The sequence below is a fragment of the Montipora foliosa genome, chromosome 5, assembly GCF_036669935.1.
Source record: "Montipora foliosa isolate CH-2021 chromosome 5, ASM3666993v2, whole genome shotgun sequence".
In the NCBI taxonomy this organism is placed as follows: Eukaryota; Metazoa; Cnidaria; class Anthozoa; order Scleractinia; family Acroporidae; genus Montipora; species Montipora foliosa.
Window position 1 is genome coordinate 17,560,936 of NC_090873.1, and position 20,000 is coordinate 17,580,935.

A 20,000-nucleotide genomic window follows, 5' to 3' on the forward strand; every position below is an offset into this window, starting at 1 on the left:
AACCTTCAAAGACGTCTACGTACTCAGTTTCTGGGAGCTCTTCTTCAAGGCTGTAGATTCTCTTTATCAAGCCTAATTCAAGGAAGGACTTTAACTAAAGTATGGATGGTATGTCTTGCTCAAAGAGGATGAATTCCAACACCATGAATTTCCCTTTGTACTCACAAACTAGGCTCACTTTGCTGCTTGGTCTGATGCGATGTCCATCATACACTTTCAACTTGGCTTTGCACTGGCAGGCCTGTTTCTGCAAAACTGGGAGTCGATCAAACAAGGACTGTGAAATAACATTCCAATCAGCCCCTGAGTAGAGTTTAAAATTCACTTCAGTGACAGCAATCTTTAATGAGGCATGCCAGTCATCTTGGGTATGGCACTTGCCACTCAACTCTAAAGAAAATGTCAGGAAAACAGCATCGATATCACTGCCATTCAACTCTACCAAAGCATGTACAAACACCCATGCATGTACTCTACCACAGCATGTACAAATGGTCCTTCTTCTGACAGTGGCTGCATATTTTGCTAAAGGCAGGACAAGATCCCCACAGGTGAGAAGAACTACAAAATTTACATTTAACCTGAACTTGACCCCAGTCGACGCAAAGGACTTTGCTTTTCTTTGTCACCAGATCAAAATTTAGTTTCAATCAGATGGAGTTTCACTGTTTTGCTCCTTCGCACACCCATCGCCTTTATCTGCTCTTTCAAAGCCTCAGAAGCTCTTGCCATAGAAATCACTTTTTCCAGAGTAAGCTTATCCTCCCTCAACAGCCTTTCCATCACCGTTAGATCTCATATACTAAACACGAACTTGCCATATCATCGACTGCTGAGTACTTGCACGATTTCACCATGCTCTTCAAACGTGTCATACACTGGTGTACAGTCTTTCTGGGATATCTGCCAAAATTGATGTCTATCAAAGACAACGTTCTTCCTGGGGTTGCAGTACTGCTCAAACTTCTCAAAGATCTTGTCCAGCTTTGTCTCATCGCCAGTAAAGTTTAGCAATCTAGCTACAGTCGAACCCCCTGTAAGCGGACAGCCTCGAGACCAGCCGTCAGTGTCCACTTACGGGGAGTGTCTGTTTAGGGGAGGTTGAAAAAGAAAGTGCAATAGAGGGCGTATAATGCACCAAAACAAGTCTTTAAAAGATTTTAATTAACTCGTATTGTTCAAGATACGAAATTCAAAGACCTCAGAGATTTGCTCTAACAAGTTTATCTTTCAATGACCACCCTATTCTATGTGAAATTTGGGGAGAGTTTTTTAGTTAGGGGTGGTTTTGTATTTGAAAAAAGTGTAAGAATTCGACAATAGATAATTATGCAGCTAGCCTTACATACGTATGTTTTATCCCTGCCAAGGGACTCATCAGAGACCTTTCGGCTAACTCGTCAAACATCGAGATTGGGTGACGAAGTTCCTGAAGCGTGCGTCTAACTAAGCATTGGTTGTTATTTAATAGAACAGGAAAGTGGATAAACAGAGGAGCAGGATGTAGTAAGAAATTGCCTTGCGAATTAAAATTTCAAGGAGACAAATTTTTGTGCGAATGGCTTGAAGAAAAGTTTAAAAAGGAAAACCTTGATGTTCTGTAATGAAAAAAAAAAGCTAATTGTAATCAAAATGACTATGTTTTGTCTAGGACGGTGTGCAATTAAACCATTAAAATGAAACCCATTTTGTAAGAAGTTTTCTTGATATTGTTTACTGTCCGCTTACAGGAGGACATTTTAGACCCTGTGGGCCCCGAATAGGTGTCCATGTCCGCTTACGAAAGATGTCCACTTATGGGAGGTTAAATAACTATGTTGTGATTTTGAGGAAAAATCGGTGGGACCGCAGTTTGGTGTCCGCATTCGGGAGGTGTCCGCTTACAGGAGGTGTCCATTAGTGGAGGTTTGACTGTATTTTGATCAAATCATCTTTCTTTCCGATGCCTGAAGCTGTTGAAATACAGTACTGGCCACAGGAATAGCAGCATCTACACGCGCGTAAAATGCGTGCAAGATGGCGGCTTTACGCGCATTACACGCATGTAAAATTTTACACGAACTATTACACGTGCCTGAAATTACATGCGTGTAATTTGACATGAGTAAAATTCCTACGTCCATTACACGCGGCTTGCGTGTATTTTGCACTTAGCAATGTACATGAATCTGACGATGAAAGTCGGCATTTCTGTTTGAAAATTTCAGCCTTGCCTGTGTGTTCTTGGAATAAGGTTTTACATGTGTCTTCGGATTGCTGCCGTCATCTGTCAATAAATCCTTTCGCTCTCATTTCAAACCACACTAAGTTATAACTCTAACGAGCGAACGATCGATGGAAATTAATGCTTGACAGCATGACATATTACCGAAAAACAAGCAAGCTCAGAACTTGTGCTGCATTTATTTAACATTCAATTTGTTCGTTGTGAGGATCGAGCTGTCGCAAAAATGTTGAAATGAAAAGCTGAATAAAGTCTTCGGAAACCAGGAGGGCAATTACCTTAGACATGCAAAATTTTCTTCGAGAAAAAGCCGTGACAAATGAATGTACAACAGTGAATATTCTGCCCTCTTTTACACGAAACTATGCGTGTAAAATTTTACATGCATTATGAAGAATTTGCGTGTAATTATTTACACATACTATAGTTTCATGTATTTTTTTTACTCGCGGGTAACGCGCGCGTAATTTGCGTGTAAAATGCGCACATTATGGTGGACTTACGCACATGATACGGGCGTGTAATGCTGCTATTCCTGCAGCCAGTACTGTATATCTGATATTGCTGCATAAATCTTCTCCAATTTTCTGATGTGTTTCCATTGAAACTCACTGCATGAGGTTTATGAAAGCTGTCCATGTTTTAACTCGCACTTCTGAACACCATGTCAAGATACATTGTATATGTGGAATGTATGCACCGAGCCGGTACAAAGTTCAAGTAAGTATGCAAGCCAAGTCACGCAAGGTTCTAACGTGACAGACACCACATTTCAAAAGTAAAATAATAATTATTGATGGTCACATTTAAACAACTTCATATTGTCATTGTCAAAATGTGTTAAACTTAGGTTTGAAAGAATCTGTCTTTAACTTTTCTTTTTGGGGAAAAAGGAAGCCGACTTCTCTGAGTGAAGTAGCTGATGCCACTGCCCATGTGATAATAATCCTTACCCCCAGGAAGATACTCAGGATTTTCATCATCGTCTCCATCATCTTCATCTCTACTGAGAAGATTGTTCACAGCTAAATTCACATCAAGATTCTGAAAAGGAGCCAGAAAATATGGTCATAAATGAGACTATAATAATTACGTGTATTCACACCATTATGTAGATCTCATGAGAGTCCTTATACCGGTGTAGTTTGAATGTTACTAGACTATTGCGCGTGGGTTTTAGGGACAAAAAGATATCTTGACATTTATTACCAAATGAGGACAATTGCGTGTACATGTATGAGAGTTCTGAAGGTTGTTGATTACTCCACTTATACTGTAGCCGATTAGTTATGGATTGGTTGCAAGGCTATGAGCATGATTTTAATTCAAGAGCCATATGCATTGTAATTAAAGTGCTCATGACTTGAAATTTGACCACCATTTTTTATTTCATATCCTTAAATTCAGGGTTTGCTTCATAGGATTTCATTATTAGAATCTTCCTACAAATGATCAAAGTGAGTTTAACCCATGTAGGTTTTAACCCATTAACTCCTGGAAGTGAGACTTAACAGATTTTACTCTGTCTAATGCCAGACTATTATTTTACTCATCAACTGGAGGCATCCTGGGCACCTGGGGAGTGAATGGGTTAATGATCAATTGGTTCAATTCAATAAATCATTACTGTCAACAGAAATTTAGATTACAGTGTAAGGACAAGAAGAAGATGAAGGATAATAACTTTACTCTAAATAATATTAACTTCATGGTTTTTTAAATATAAAATAATCATTACTACACGTTTCAGCTCCCAGAGGAGCCTATGGTAACAGAAATGCTTCTTTCTGCAATTCAAATAATCCCTCATGGATAGATTCTTTTTATCCAAATCCTCTAAAGAGTTATTACAAACATCCAAACTGACCAGTTTCCAGTTGGCTTGACACACCTACAGCAGCTCAATGATTATTGTTGGTAGAGCACTGAACTGGTATTTCAGAGCTAATGGGTGCAAATTTCAATCAAGCCTAGAAAGTTCAGGCTTTCCTTTCATTTAAGTTATAATTATTTCCAGCTGAAATTACATGCTCATCAATGACGAAAAACTAATGTTGTTATTTGACATACTGTATTAAGCAAAATATTAATGCTCAAGAAACCACTTGCTGTCACTTACAGTTCTCTGCAGCTCTCGTACAATTGCAGCTCTTGACTTCCCTTGAAGAACAACCTGAGCCTGGAAAAAATTCAAGAATACTTAGTGATAAAAAACAAGCTATCAATAAGCTATTGTATAAGGAGCATTTTAACGGAAATAGAGGTGCCAAAAAAGATGTCTTACAGGCATTTTTTAAAAAACATACATGTTCATGCATTGTAGATTAAAATTTACTTAATCTTGTTCTTTAGGTTAGCAACAAACAATTATTTGCTCCACAATGTCAGAAATGATCAGGCTGAAGTAAATGTGTTCAGTTCCAACAATGATCATGCCGTAAAATTTGGACCTCCAAGCCATGCTTGACCAAGCACATGCTCAGAACTGAATGCCCCTACAGGACTGTCACTAAGATTTCAAGTTGCCGCGTATAGGAAAAAAGTACGCGGGGAACCAAGCAGTGATAGCAATTTGCAAAAGACACTCCCCACTCTCCCGTTCCCCACCCTAAAATGGTTTTATTCAAATTCAATATTTCAATAAATGGTCTTACATGAAAATGAATTCACAGTGAGGAAAGGATCCTTAAAGAGCAAATTACGATTAATCGTTTAACAATTTGTGATACGTCGCATTCGTTGCTGTTGTTATTATGTTTCTCTTGTGTGTTCAAAACTAGCAAGATGCTTCAGGCATTTTGTCTGGAAATCTTGGGGAAAACTCTCTTGCTATCCGCTGTCCTTGACTTTTTAGCATGGTCTCTTTCCAATGATAATTTGAAATAGTTGAATGAGGGACTATGACTTGAATTAACGTGAACAAATAACATGAAAATGATACTGTAAGTGCTGTACCTCCAGAACAATCTGTGCCGAAATTTTATAAGAGCATTCATTCATGAATTAGGGCAGGCCTGTCGTTTTGGGCAGGGGGCCAGAGATTTTCCCCTGCTACTATGATTAATCTAGTAGAACACAGCTACACTAAAATGTTCACTGCCAAATTGGTTAACTTTTGAAGGGCAAAATTTACTCCATCATAACATGCGAACATTGACTAGTAAGAATAAAAGCAAATTAAAATGTCTTGTTAAAGTGCACTTATGGCACTTATGTTTTTCGTGAGCACTGACCGCAATGTATTTCTGCCTGAAACAAATAGTAAAGGAAGTATCAAGAGGTCAACATAACTTTGACTTGATTACAAACACGTACATGTCATGTAACTTGAGGCTGTACTCGTAATAAAAAAAAGGTATACGTTTCCAGTTTCTTCTGCCTCTTTCTCGACATACATGTACTGAAATTGACAACGAAGAGTTTTCCATGTGTGTATGTGTGTACAATGACGCTGACATTTCACACAAGGGAAACCTCTTGAAGGTCTTTGAATGCGAGTACTCATCAGTTGTACTTTTTGTGGATGAATTGAAACTTACATTAATTAATTTTAGTAAAACAGACAGTTTTCACACATTCCAGAAATTTAAAGTTTATTCTTTTTTTTCATAGATACACATATTTCATTCTCACTGTAGACTTTCTCGAAGCTACACGTTTTCTGGTTCTATTTTTTGGTCAAACTAGCTGATAATCATGCTCATAGTAGCAGGGGAAAATCCCTGGCCCCGAGCCCTAAACATCAGCTCTGTCCTAAATTATAAATGAATGCTCTCATCTACACTGTATAGTTTGGTCTTTTGATTTTTACACGAAAACATGGCTTCTCATCGCATTGCTTTTAATTTGATAAAAGCTTGCAAATTTTTAACTTTAAGAAGGGACTGTCATTAGATACATTTGGTATTCAAAATTTCATTTTTTGAGAAAATTACACAGTCAAGAAAACCGAAATCAACTCCTAACCAATGAAACACCGTCATGATCCTTAAATCAGCTTTAAGCCTTATCTATGTACATGCAGTTCTTTTAACCTTAACCCGTACATGTCCACGAAGCGTGATGGATATCCCCCACAAAGTGCATTTCAGCTCTCTGGGTTCGAATCCCAGCTCGTGTGCTTCACTTAGCTTTCCATCCATTCGTGGTGGGTAAAATGAGTACCAGTATTACTGGAGACAAGTTATGCATGCAACGGGTTACGAGTGGCACCCAGCTCTGCAATGAGTTACTGTAACAGTAGATGCTGTAAGTTACTGTAGAAGCTAAAGAAAAAGGAGACTTCGGTTGGCCTCTTGCCTTGTCTTGTCTTGCCTTTGTGTTAATGGTTGTACAATTATTTTATCTGTAAAAATTCTTGCTGTAACGAACAAGAACTTTTACACATGATCAAATTAATTGTACTACCGTTATGGTCACAATTCCACAATAATTGTTTCTTTACCAAATGGTAAAACATAATGTGCGTGAATTGATCACACTCAAAGAAAGGTTGCCAGAGAGTGTCCTTGTTTAGAAAACAAATAACTCACTTGATTAACTAGTTCCTCTGGCACAGCTGTTGCAGGGACAACACGGGAACCTATACTCCATCCAGATGTTCCCCCTCTTGCACCCCTTCTTACCACACGGCCACGCCCACGGACAGGTGTACGAGTAGAAGTGCGTAAAGACATAGCTGATGGTGCAGCACCCCAGCGACTAAGAAATACCAAAAAATGGAGTTTTGACATTAAAAATACACTGATTTTAAAAACATTCAAATGGCTTTGTTACAACTGTAAGACAAGCTTTATCCAGCATACTTATAATAAACACTTAATGACTGGTCCCGAGGGAAACAGTTCATTTTGTTTCCCGAGAATCTCAATGTTTCCCCGAGGCGCAGCCGAGGCAAACATTGAGATTCGAGGGAAACAAAATGAACTGTTTCCCGAGGAACCAGTCATTAAGTGATTTGTTATATAGGGAAACAAATGGGTCAAACATTTTGAAAGAAGAGGGAAGATTCCAGCAACAACATCAGGCCACCTTCAACTGCACGCTCTGATCACGTGCAACAGCGGTCAACATTTCGCGGGTAACAGTGAACTGTTCCCCGTTTGACGTCATAGTTTTCACAATGTTGCCCGCTCATGGCATTTGGCGGTAAACAGTTTCATTGTTAAATGCCATGTGACCATGAACTAGCCAATGGGCGCGCTGTAGCGGGAAAAACTCCAGCTATATAACAATAACTATTATTATTGTGCCCTAAAAGGTTGTGAACTTCTCACTTTGTTCTTATAAAGCAGTGCTCAACGTTGCAACCATGACTCTTCACTCTTCATTTTATTCACTGGCGACTCACGTTTCACATACAGTGTAAATGTTCCTTCATCACTAAAGTTACTTTATTGTAAGTACATTGTTAATGCAACATGCTCAAAATGAGCAGCAACCACTGATGAATGAAAGACAATAATGATAATTTTTTGCAGCTCTAACACATGGTCCAAAAAACTGGGACAGATCAATAATAAAACAGTGAAATCCACAATGAACTGCTAATTAGTGAATACCTAATAACTGGATGTCCTGTTAATCCACTAAGAGTCTCTCCACTGTTAGAAAGAACCCATGAGTTTTCACCTTGGCCACGGGATCCACCACCTGATTATCAAAGAAAAGAAAAAAATACTTTGTATCATTGGTTCAAAAAATTATTGAATAGCATATTGATACACCATTAATTTTGCAACAATAAATTACATGTAAGACTTGTGAGGAAATTATGGAAAACCTTGAAAAGAGTATACATTCTAATCATTTGAGCAACAATTTTGTAAATGTAAAATAATTATGTATAATTTTTATAAACTTTATCAGTTTTGCCAAAATACATAATTCCAATTCAAAACAAAATATTCTGGTTGCTGGAACCTTAATTGGAACTTTGCTTTAATGGACAAGTAACCCCTTTAACATAGCTTTTGGTAACCACCACAAAATGAAAGCACATATGTTAAATTACTGTTGATCACTGTGATTATTAGTATATGATAACATCTCATCATGGGTTTATACATCTTAGTTTGTTCATTGTAGGTTCCTGTTTTTGCTTTAACACAACAGAGAAAAAATATAATGTAACATTCAAACAAAATAGTCCTTTTTTGGATTCAAAACAACATTCAAGAGGCATTGAAATGATGTTAGTTTCATTCTCATAGCATGAATATTGACAAAATACATGTAAGAATGTTCTTAAAGTAAAAAAGTGACACCTGAAACCAATGACAAGACCTTAAAGTTTTTATTTCAAGTTTCAAGTGGAGATAAAGTAACTTCAACCTACATACACATGTACATGTAATGTAAATGTTATTTTGTCTACTAACCTACATTGTATAAACATTCATTCTGGTAAATAATAAGGTACAGTATAATTTGATTATTCATAATAATTATTGTATTGCATGCATTTTAATTAAGCGCAATCATAGGTTTCATGCACAGCTTTTTCTTGTTAATCCAATACAAAAAGTATTACCAACCTGTATCATATCTAGAAATATAGCTGCAGAGATGAGTCTTAAAAAGTCATTTCTCTAAATCTGAGTCTGGTGACAGTAAGATCATAACAAACCTGAATGTAATACTATATGAGAAGTTGATCTGGCAGAAGAGTTACTGTTTTCTTCCTCTCTGAAATACAATAGCCGAAAAATTGCAGATTCTTGATCCATGCATCAACATTTACAGTATTTCTTTAGAATGCCAATCCAATATGACAAAAAGTTTTAATCCCGCATTTTTGAAACAACCCCCCCATCCCTGACCATACACAGCAAACACAATTTTTATAACAGTATTATCACTAGAGCCAAAGATCTCTCTGTAGACAATCCAGCATCTTCTCCAATAAATCACACAAGCGATATACTCATTTTTGGATACTTATAAGGTTTTGATGTTATTGTACATGTATTTCTAATTTCTGAGACAAAATAAATAAAATGTCAGCATTCCAGCCCAGACTACATGTAAACAATTTCATGATTGGTTTAAAAGCAGAATCATTCCGCCAAGGAGGAAACCACAAATAAAATATAATATAATATAATATACTAAAATTATGAGTAAAACACACAAACAAGAGGAAGTTTAGAAAAATGTACAATGTAGACTAAAACTTGACGTTTTAGACATTATTTTGAGGTCTATCTATCTTTGACTTTTCCAAACCTGGTGAGGGTAGATTATTTACACAAGATAAGTAAATACTGCAGATGTCTTATCGTCTCACTATCGGAATGTTTCAACTCAAAAGCGGAATATTCCCAAGAGAATATCTGCATTTGGTGAAATCTCTGCACGAAATAAAGTGCAGAGACTAGCTAATTAAAGCATTAATTAGACTAGCAAATTAAAGCATGTCTGTCTAAGTGTACATGTACATGTACATGTACATTTGTACACTGTACTTGCAAACACAAGCATTGAGGTAGTATAGCTGCAGGACTTACCCCGTGGATGAATCTCTTGAGGACAATTCCAGCTTGTCTGGATGAAGGGTAAAAGGAACCCTACATACTTGGCCACTCTACATTTTAAAAAAGGGGACAATATTGAAGGAGATATAGCAAACATGTACCTCAGAGAAAAACTATATTCTGATTGGCTGATAAACGGAGGGTATTAAGCCTGGAACCTGCATCCTCACAAGTGACCCCCGGAAGAATTTAATTTGAGTTACAGTGTACTTTTAACCAATCAGAAAAATAATCTTAGATCTAAATTCTGCAAGGACATGAAATTATTATGTCATACAGCCAGTGAGAAAAAAAATTGATTTAAAGTGTATTACTTCAATTACCGGTAACATTATAAATAATTACAAGAAAATAAGAGGTCTGATCTTTTCAGAATTGTTGAACAAAGGTTTGACTTGGAGAGGCTGAAAAAGTTACACCAAGATGCACAGTACTGCAGCCAGTCCTGCTACAAATGACAGTGAATAGATGTAAAAGGAGGGAACAAAAAGATACAGGAAAGATAGGTGAGAATGATACATGTATGTTAACGATGAGTTAATTTATTTTGTATTTTGATGTTTGGCAGAAAACAAGATATATTTATGATAAATACATCAATATAAACAACTTGTACATTAGGATTAGGAAGCTGACACAACTCGTTTTTGAAATGTATCTGCAAAAATATGAATAAACATGATTCAGTGACAAAAGTCAACCCTACATACACATCAAGTACCGGTAATAAAAAAAACAGTTAATTTTGGTTTAGATAAGTAAGCATGTAGTCATTAGCCAGCGAAGGCAAAATTTAGTGCTTTCAAAAAGTGATAAAAGCATACTGGGAAAAACACTGCGGCAGCAATAAAACTCCTGGATGGAGCCTTCTGTCTTCCCTGTGCTTTATTTGCAAGGGAATGTGGTCGAAATGCGGGTAGATTGTATAAGTTAGTCAAGAGCCCCGTAACGAGCAATGAGCCGTTTCGCACATCATTAGAATGGAAGATTCTAGGTGCATAATTTATCTGTCATTACCATGAATAACAGTCAGTCTGGTAATATGACCCACAAATTGCAACACTGTAGACAGTTTTAACAACCTCTTTCATACCTCCAAAAGGAAAGCCACATGCCTGGGTCCAACTACACATTCTTTAATGACTTCTCCCTTAAGAGCCTCAAGAACAGGAGAACTGAAAAAAAAAAAAAAAAAAAAAAAAAAAAAGACTTAATTACTTGTATGTATATATTACACAAGATCAGTCCCTTGAGATCTAAGATCTCACTTCATTCCTCAAGAAGGAAATGGTGTCCAACCGACAATTACAGCTGCACCATAAGGGCACTTGGTGCAGTAAAGTTAAAGTGAACAAATTAATAATAATATTATGTTTTATTTGGACAACCCTGGCAAGAAATCTAAGCTTCACTTTTGTTTTATCTCATTGGATGACCCTTACATCTTTTTTTGAATTTCAAATAATAATATTAAGCAACGACAATCATTCATTTCTTGTCCCTTTTTTGTATCTTTGTTTGGGCAATCACATAATTTTGAATGCAATTTGAAATAAATTAGCCAGTTAACGCAGACGTACAATGTACGTATATTCTGGTGGCCCTTTCTCTCCCCAGAAAAACAGCATCTGCAGACACAAGCTGCTAAACAATTTCTGCGATGTAACTACAATACTTTTGGGTTTTTTTTGCCAATCGGAGACAGTCGGGTGATTTCTGTGCGACTCATGTAATCATTATCATTAGCAAACCTTTGAAACGAACAGCTATGAATGAATCGACAAAGAAGATTCCTTGCTGCGGCAAATGTGACATTCTTTGACAGGAAAACGTTTAGTTTCAAATATAAGCTTAAGATCAAATACCACCCAGAAAAATACATTTATACTAAGAACAATAACCTTTCTACATTTTACAACAAGTGGACAAAGAATTTTCCTTTTTAAGATAAGTTTTGTGTTGTTTTGTAAAAGTAACTGTTTAAGGTGTTAGAACGTACTTACAAATGCGCTTATATTTATATTTAAGTTTTTATAATCAATACTAAGAATTATACATGCCATCAGCAAATGCGTGGCTGTTTGGCCTTTTTTATTTGTGTGTAAATAAATAATTATTAACATTGTAACAAGTCTTGGAAATTGGTAATGTTATTAGTGTAAGTAACTTATGTAATGTATTTTGTATGCAATGTCACGAATAAATGTTATTTATAAAAAAAAGTAAAGTAAAATTAAAACAACGTTTGGTTGCAAAGGATCTAAGATAAATGTATTAATATTATTTTGGTACATGTTAAAGTGCTTTGGGCATCTCCTCTTTGACATTTCAAGCCAATTTATGTGTAATAAGATCGATAGAGAAGCTATTGTAGCTATCTGCTGCACAAAATGCTACAAGTATAATCGACTAATACAACACAAAAATAATGTATTTGTTACATATTAATTATTAAAAGGAGATGAGATTGAGGAAAAAAATTAAAAGACGGTTTGATGATGACATTCCACTTCAAGTTAAGAAATCAGCTAAAGATTAAGGTAGTGCACCAGAGGTGAACAAATGTTGGGGGTTTTGGTGACGCTCCCTTGATACTGTAGTTAGCTGCCTAGCAAAATCACCCCAAGCGCCATTGTAAGCCCAATTGCGTTGGGGCTTGTTAGCCCCTTCACTGATCCTAGTGCTTGGTTTCCACCACAACAATCACAAAATGTCATTAAAAGCCTTCCAAAGTTTCAGCAGGAGCCCAATGTTTACATCAACACCGCTTTGTAAAGCAGAAACTCGAGCCGCTAACTTGACTTCTTGCATGTAAAGGGCATTAAACTTCGAAATAATATCCTGTGGATGTTTCATCGGCGCCATTTGCGGATCGAAATTGATAGTAAACAAACCGACATACCATATGTAAAATTTCGACTTGTTGGCGGTCACGCAATTTATTTTTTGTCTCGGCACAAACACGTATACAACACACAATTTTAGATGCGTAAAAAAAAGAACATGTTTACGCGTATTGTGTGCATAAATTTTTTGCATCTGCGTTGTTTGCTTATCTCCAAGCAGCGCTGTATTCATTCCAAATACATGTAACACAAAATAAATCATGTGATTACTTATTAATAATAGACCTGAAATATACATATACAGTGTATCACATACTGATACAGTAATCACACAAAAATTGTGCCATCAAGGGCCAGCACTTGACTGGCTATTTGTGGCTTTCTTTGATCATTGACCAATTACATGTAGAATGCCTGGTTTGTTTCCTCTTTTTGGAATGAATTACCTCTTTTCTGTACTGTTACCGAAAAACTGCATTTCTCTTAGCCAATCAGAAGGAATGTTTTCATGTATAAGTAAAACTATAGTAAGAGTAATTCAAGCCATTACAGTTTTTTTGTGCCTTTGTATAACACAGGGCTTGAAATTGCTACCAATACAGTCGCATTTGCGACTGAATTTTTTTCCTTTGCAACTAAAATACATGGAGAAGTCGCAAATTTGTGAGTTGTTTTCACCTTCGCTCTTTCTAACAAAATTGGGTTTTATGTTACCACTTTGCCGCTACTTTTGCTAAAATAAATAAAGAAATGACAAAATTATTTTGTTTCTCGCCTTGAATTTTCTTTAAATCTGAAGATAGCGTAATTGTAGCATATTTTAGCTGGGATGTTATGTGCACAAGCCCATTCCTTTGATATCATTCACCATTTTCAGTGGTTTCTTTACACACAAGTATTGTGGGCTCATATTTTGTTTTGCTAAACTGCTGACAACACAGTGCAGCGCAACGATTTTGCGGCTAAAACTTGCAAAACTGCAACAAGTTCAACGCTTTCATATGTTGTCGCAGAATTGCGACTCAGGATTTTTTCGTTAATTTCAAGCCCTGTAAATGTAATGATTGGTTATTTCTGGCCTCAGACAAGGAAAACCTGGTCCAGGAAAAGGGAAATAATGGAATAAGGCATGAAATTATTGCATAATAATGTTGTTCAACCTACACATCAGAGGGCTACAAAATCTTAGAAAAAATTGTTACTGGCTGCATCTTAAATAATAGACCCTTTCGGCAAAACAGTGCATGCGGGGTAATCAGGATAAAGTGCATGATGAATTTATAGACTTCAGAGTGAGAATGACCGATTAAAGTTTTATTGTGATGGTTTGTAAACGAAAATTTACTGTTTGTCATAAAGGTTTCTCGATCAAATTAAGGTGAGTGTTTGATTCTACATGTATGCTTATTTAGCAGACAAGTATGAGTTGTGTAGAAGCTTTTCAAGTCCATGAAATGGAAAAAAATTATCGATAACATGCCAAAGTGCGGGCAGTCAAGCAATCAATGCTTTTTTGTTAGAGTCAAAATATTTCTTCTTTTTTTTCTCAGATGGAAGATATGGCTTTCAAAGATTTTCTGGAGTTGAGTGTTGGTCAACTCCAGTTTTATTTCAGGATGAGAAGAGGAAAGTTGACAGCAGGTAGCCTGCATAGAAAGCGTTTCTGTTCGAAAGAAGAGCTCCCAAACGATTTTCCGCAAACTGGCTGCGCAAAAGTTGGGGCAAGAGACTGCGGGAACGCTTGCAAGAAGACCCCCTATATTTGAAAAACCTGTTTGCCACGAACAGGGCCTTCTGATTGGTGTGGCATAGTCACAATGATTGACAGGTGACAAATTTTCAAGCAAAATATTACTTTTTAGTTCTAGTGTGACAAAGACAATGACAGAAGATGTGGAAGGTTTTGAATCATGTGTTGAAGCTGAGCAAATCAGGTCTCGGCTTTACATTGAAAAGGGAACAAGAACTGTCAATGTGCCGTCTTTTTAACTGTATAGATGTGATGGCCACTTTGCCAACAGGATTCGGAAAAAGTATAATTTTTCAGGTGTTTGTCATGATGCGCGGAGTTTAAAATAAAAGAAAACGAAGAACAGGTTTCTCCAGTACCATCCATTGCAAAGCATCATACGCGAATGACAGCCTGTGATTTAAATGAAAATCTGGACTGCTTGGACAACATCCATCAAGGGAAATTCAAAACAATTATTACCGGTATATACGCGTCAGCTGAAACCGCTATGGATAAGCGTCATAAGCATTTCCATAATTCAAAAAAAGCAAAAGATTCCTTATTTAACAAAACTTTGGCAGCACTTATTGTCAACAAAAAGTTTGGATTGGACTGAAGTACATGTAAGCTTTCAGTTCGCTTGTAAAAGATACTTTATATTTACACACGATGAATTAATAAAATGCCTGCGAATTACATTGTATCAGAATCTTTATCTGTTTCAGGATCAAGGAAATAAACTGTATTGTATTCAACTTCTCCAATGTAAGCTTGAGTCCTATATCATGAATTGAGCCTGACAAGATGAAGACAATTACGAAGCTCCCCTGTTAATTAAATCTTACCTACTGTGGATTATCAAACTAGCGAGGAGGTTTCCCTGTAATTTCCAGGAGATTTAATACGTATGACTCATTTCGTCAACCACTTTGAAAGTCGCAATGAAATCACCGCTAGTTAAAAATAGCAACTAAAACCTCTTGAATGGTTTTATGGTCTACTTTGGTGGAGTTTTGCATTGAGCGGCCTTCCTACCAATCAAAATCTATACAAGTTAGGTCCCTAAATTTCGTATTTTACGAACGCATGGGTTGCTTATATGTTCTGAAAATTGACTGTGGTTTTCAATGGTTTAAACAAATTTTCGGAAGAAACATAACCATTCTCAACTGGCTGAGAAGATGCCATCACAAATTTAACTTTAACATTACAATGACAAATTCTGTATTAATCGTTCTGTGTCTCCTCGGTGCCTCAGTTTGTTTTGGCGGAAGTCAACATGTGTCAGCAAGGTTATTGATCTGTTATTTGCTAATTTTTTAATAAGATGTCAATCAGTGCATGTCAGGAAAAGGTGGGCATTTTTCAAAAATAGGGGGTCTTCTTGAAAGTATTCCCTCAGTCTCTTGCCCCAACTTTTGCACGGGCAGTCAAGAAATTGCCTGTGGATTTTGAAATTGATTAACGTTTTGAAAATTTATTTTCAACCCAACTAACCAGTAAAAAGGTTTACTTGTATTAGACCCAATTGTCTTTACATAAACCTGCCGCAATCTTTACTTTTTCATTTTTAAACCTGAAAAACATCAGTGGCATTGCCACTTTTCTCGTCTTTCTCAAGTATGGCGTGAAGAATTTGACAGGTTGTGGGTTTTTCTTGCACTAGCGAGTTTCATGATCACCAGAGCAGTAGCAGCAATGTTTTGTTGAGAGAGAGAGATGGATGAAGATCTTGCTGCATTGTTGATCTCAGATAATTAAATAAATAATAATTAATTAATTAATTTGGGTGACCAACTTGGAGGGCTGGGCACCCCAGCTGAAATGCTTTGAGCACAGCCTTGTAGCTGTAGGCGATTTCACCACAACAAGATCATCCAAATCCTTCCGCAAGTAAGACAGAATTTGATGCACAAGCGATGTCTTAAAATAAGAGTAGGCTTTGCATGCTTTATAAGCCTATTCCAGGCTCCCAGATAGTCAAGAAAGAGAAAAAAATGGGTGCAAAAAATGAGTGGGGATTTGGGTTGAGGCGAGGCGGGGGAGCCTGTAAGCATCTCTTTAAATTCTTCAATCCAGTACACCAGCTCCTGGTATACCCTCTGATTGGTCAATTTTGACAGTTTACATCAACACTTCCGTCATCATTCAGATTCACACACAGAGCTCACGCATAGCAAGAAAGAAAGATATCAACTCTGCCACCGAGTGTCTTAAAGTTTTCCCAAACGTACAAGCGCTCAGATTCAAGCAAAAGCTGTGTCTGTTGAACTTCACCCGAGTTAAAGATCTGTTTGTACGGCTTCCAACAGGTTTCAGTAAAAGCATAATTTTTCAGTTACATGTATTTTTGCGCGTTTGAAAACTGCACACCGCTTAAAATATACCATCACCAGGTACGATATAATTATATTTCCCATTTTATCACGCACACAATTATTATGTCCCCTGCACGCCACAGTTGTTGGCATTTGAAGGAGCACTCTCTGATGACCCTGACGAACGAGAAAAAATACAATATTATGTTATTCGTTCTTATGCAAATACCTGGCAGGGTATTCAAATTTACCAGTTAAGCTCAATTAAATTTCTGCGTGAAGATCTCATCACCTTCGAGAAAAAGAGAGAAAAAAGAAAAAACACTTTACAATACCGCGAAAATTGGCCGGAAACAAGCATGTACATTGTACATGTATGTGGCCACTGAAATGATAAAATTCTTTACTGTTTTAAAACTTGGGCACTGGAATTTTATCATTTCCGAGGGGTTTCAGGAAGAAAAGGTGATGGCTACGTGCATGTACATACATGCTGCAAATGCAATTGAACTCATCCACAATAATGACATGAAATATCAATCTTTCACATTCACTATCAGTTGTCCTGAAGCATCAGAGCTGAAGTCCGTTGATGAGACCATATTATCATCCAGGCCAGAAACTTCAATGGTTGGATTTCATTTGATTTGCATTGATTGTTAATTCCAGTTTACTGTGTCCCGAATTAGTGCTCCAGCGCTAGAACGACTTTCCTTTCTGTTTTCCTTGGAAAACTCAACAGAGTGTCGGGAACTCACAGTTTTTGAACTGGTCATATCTTGGAGTCGAATTTGCTTAAGGAGATACTCTAGCTGGTGATTTCCTTGACACTTGTTTTGCGGGCGGTTTGACAATGCCTTTGTTTGCTTGTAAAGTTATTTTCTTAAAAGTGCTTTAAATTCTGGCCAATGCCCTCGCACAAGTAAGACAACTGACATTGGAAAGTGATAAAATCAACTCCAGAAGAAATGTTTTGACTCAAAACAACCAAGCACCAATTGCTTGACTGCCCACACTTTGGCATGTTCATGATAAATTTTCTCCATTTCACGGACTCAAACAGCTTCTACACAACTCATACTGGTAAATAAGCAAACACTCATATTGATTTGATTGAGAAAACGTTATGACAAACGGTAAATTTTCTATCACAAACCATCACAATAAAACTTTGATCAGTCACTCTCACTCCAAAGTCTATAAGTAAATTCATCATGCACTTTATCCTGATTACCCAGCATGCACCGCTATGAAGAAAGGATCTATTAAGCATTCGGGCAGCAGATACATGTAGTGGAAGAGTCCTAATTCTTTGTCATAAGTGAAAAAATTGTAGTTGATAAGACAGGTGGATAAATTATTGCTGAGACATGATGAAGCCAAAATGGAACTTGTAAATGATTACACAATAAATAAATGACCACTGGCAAAATTGCCAACAATCTACAAATGCCAATCTTGTGTAAGATGGCAATTTTAACTGTGTAATAAACGATATAAGAGATCATATCTCTGAGTGACTCATGTAGACTCGTGGCGCCAAAAAATCTACATCGTTGTCTAGTCCGGATCCTGGTGGAAATTTATGCATCGTGGTCAATGAAGATACAGTACAAAGTACTGCTCGGCTATTTTTTCATCGCTTAGTTTCAACATAAAATTCAGCAATGAAAATATGTTTCAAATATTTTCGAGATCACCCAAATATGAGTACCATGGCCAGCTGTTAAAGTTTATGAGAAGAGATCCAGAAGGCTGATCGATCATTTTCCATACCTTAAGTAACTTGGTTTTTCCTTTAACTCCGAGACCTCTTTTAACCTTTGGAATACAAGAAGACGATAAATGTTTTACCAAACATTCGGCTATAGCTTTAACAGTATGGTGACTAAATAAAAAACGTCAGTCACTGAAGTTTCATAATTACAGGTGTTTAGAATCGACTTAATTCAGTACTAAATCAAAACATGAATTTTTCGTACCTTTCGTGTAGCTCCTCAGCTGTTTTCGGTAGAGGATACACTGCAATATGAATACTTGGCATGATAACATACGAATGTGAAGCTTCTGCACCATTAATAATACTTGAGAGTATTTACTGAATTCCGCTTTCCCTCCAATAACAGATTTGTCTCTCCTCTTTGTTGAATTATGGCGACTACCACGAGAAAACACACTACTCTCACACTACTTACTTCATGTTAGACTCAAAGCTCGTACCCAGCTGTCTCACGGTCAGACGGAGGATACAGTAGGGTTCCCTGGAGTATTTGCGAATACTCTCACCATGGATAGTCTCTTTACTATCCATGCTCTCACTAAAGCGCACGAGTTGCAAAATGAAGCCTAATTAATTTCTCTGAAAGATTTCCCTGAAGAGACTTACTAATATGGGTACCAATATGATAAGGCTTATTTTTTTGGGTGTCAATTTTTTAATTATGACCGACACCATGGCAACATCAACATCTTATGACAGGCAGATAAATTCCCATTTTTGGTCTTAATTCCTTAATATTTATATTTTCCTTCGGTTAATTTTTTTTATTCTTTGCCACATTATAAAAATGATATTGCCCGACATTTTGAAGTGGTTAAAAGTCAAGGTCGTTCAGACGGTCTTTCCAATATTCTCTAATTTGTCATTTTTCTAAATATATTCGATTTTCACAAATATAGGGCATTTGATAGGAACTGTGCGTGGTTAGAACTGAGACAATTTTTGTTTAAGGACGGTGCCTACTAATTAATGATATTTTTGCCCTGGTTTGTGATTATGCAGGAAATGTAGATCTTAACAAGTGTTATTGAAATCCAAAAAGAAAATTGGGGGTAACCACGCATTTTTCAAAGATAATTGATGAATAATATATGTAAAAAGCTTTATACTACAAATCAATGTATGGCGTTCCTTCTCAAATTGAAGCTTAATTATCTCTCAAAAATGCATGGTTACCCCAAATTTTCTTTTTGGATACCAAGAGTACTTAATAAGATGTACTTTCTCAGGATAGTTTTAAACGTCGCAAAAATATCCCTGTATTAGTAAGCATCACCGATAGGAAATCCGAGTATCTCGAGATGCGCAGAACGTTTGCGCAATAACAATAGTAGGCACCGTCCTTAAAATTGAGAAAATTAGAAGTTAATTTTACAGATTTGGTCACGCAGACGTCACAACTATAGGGAGCCTCATTAAGTTTTCAGTCCCTTCTCTGGAGAAGAAAGTTGTTTTTCCCATTTCTTGAGTGAATACAAACCACTCTCAATCCACTGCTAGAGTTACGTTACGCAATGCAGTCATGTCCATGCCGTTCTTGTTGTCTCTCTGTACGCAGTCGCTCT

General features: G+C 36.8%; 1 protein-coding gene across 1 annotated transcript in view; it reads right to left on the bottom strand.

The window, feature by feature from the left end:
* Positions 1-18,836, bottom strand: part of LOC138003710 (E3 ubiquitin-protein ligase UBR5-like) — an 86,320-nt gene extending 67,484 nt beyond the window's left edge. Inside the window, exons 1-9 of the mRNA XM_068849915.1 lie at positions 18,638-18,836; positions 18,432-18,476; positions 10,853-10,934; positions 9,733-9,809; positions 8,853-8,911; positions 7,786-7,876; positions 6,757-6,925; positions 4,344-4,403; positions 3,178-3,268 (exon numbers count right to left, since the gene is read on the bottom strand). Coding sequence (XP_068706016.1) covers positions 3,178-3,268; positions 4,344-4,403; positions 6,757-6,925; positions 7,786-7,876; positions 8,853-8,911; positions 9,733-9,809; positions 10,853-10,934; positions 18,432-18,476; positions 18,638-18,699 — 736 coding nt within the window. The 5' untranslated portion in view covers positions 18,700-18,836. The remainder of the gene's footprint in view (positions 1-3,177; positions 3,269-4,343; positions 4,404-6,756; positions 6,926-7,785; positions 7,877-8,852; positions 8,912-9,732; positions 9,810-10,852; positions 10,935-18,431; positions 18,477-18,637) is intronic.
* Positions 18,837-20,000: the final 1,164 nt, after the last annotated feature.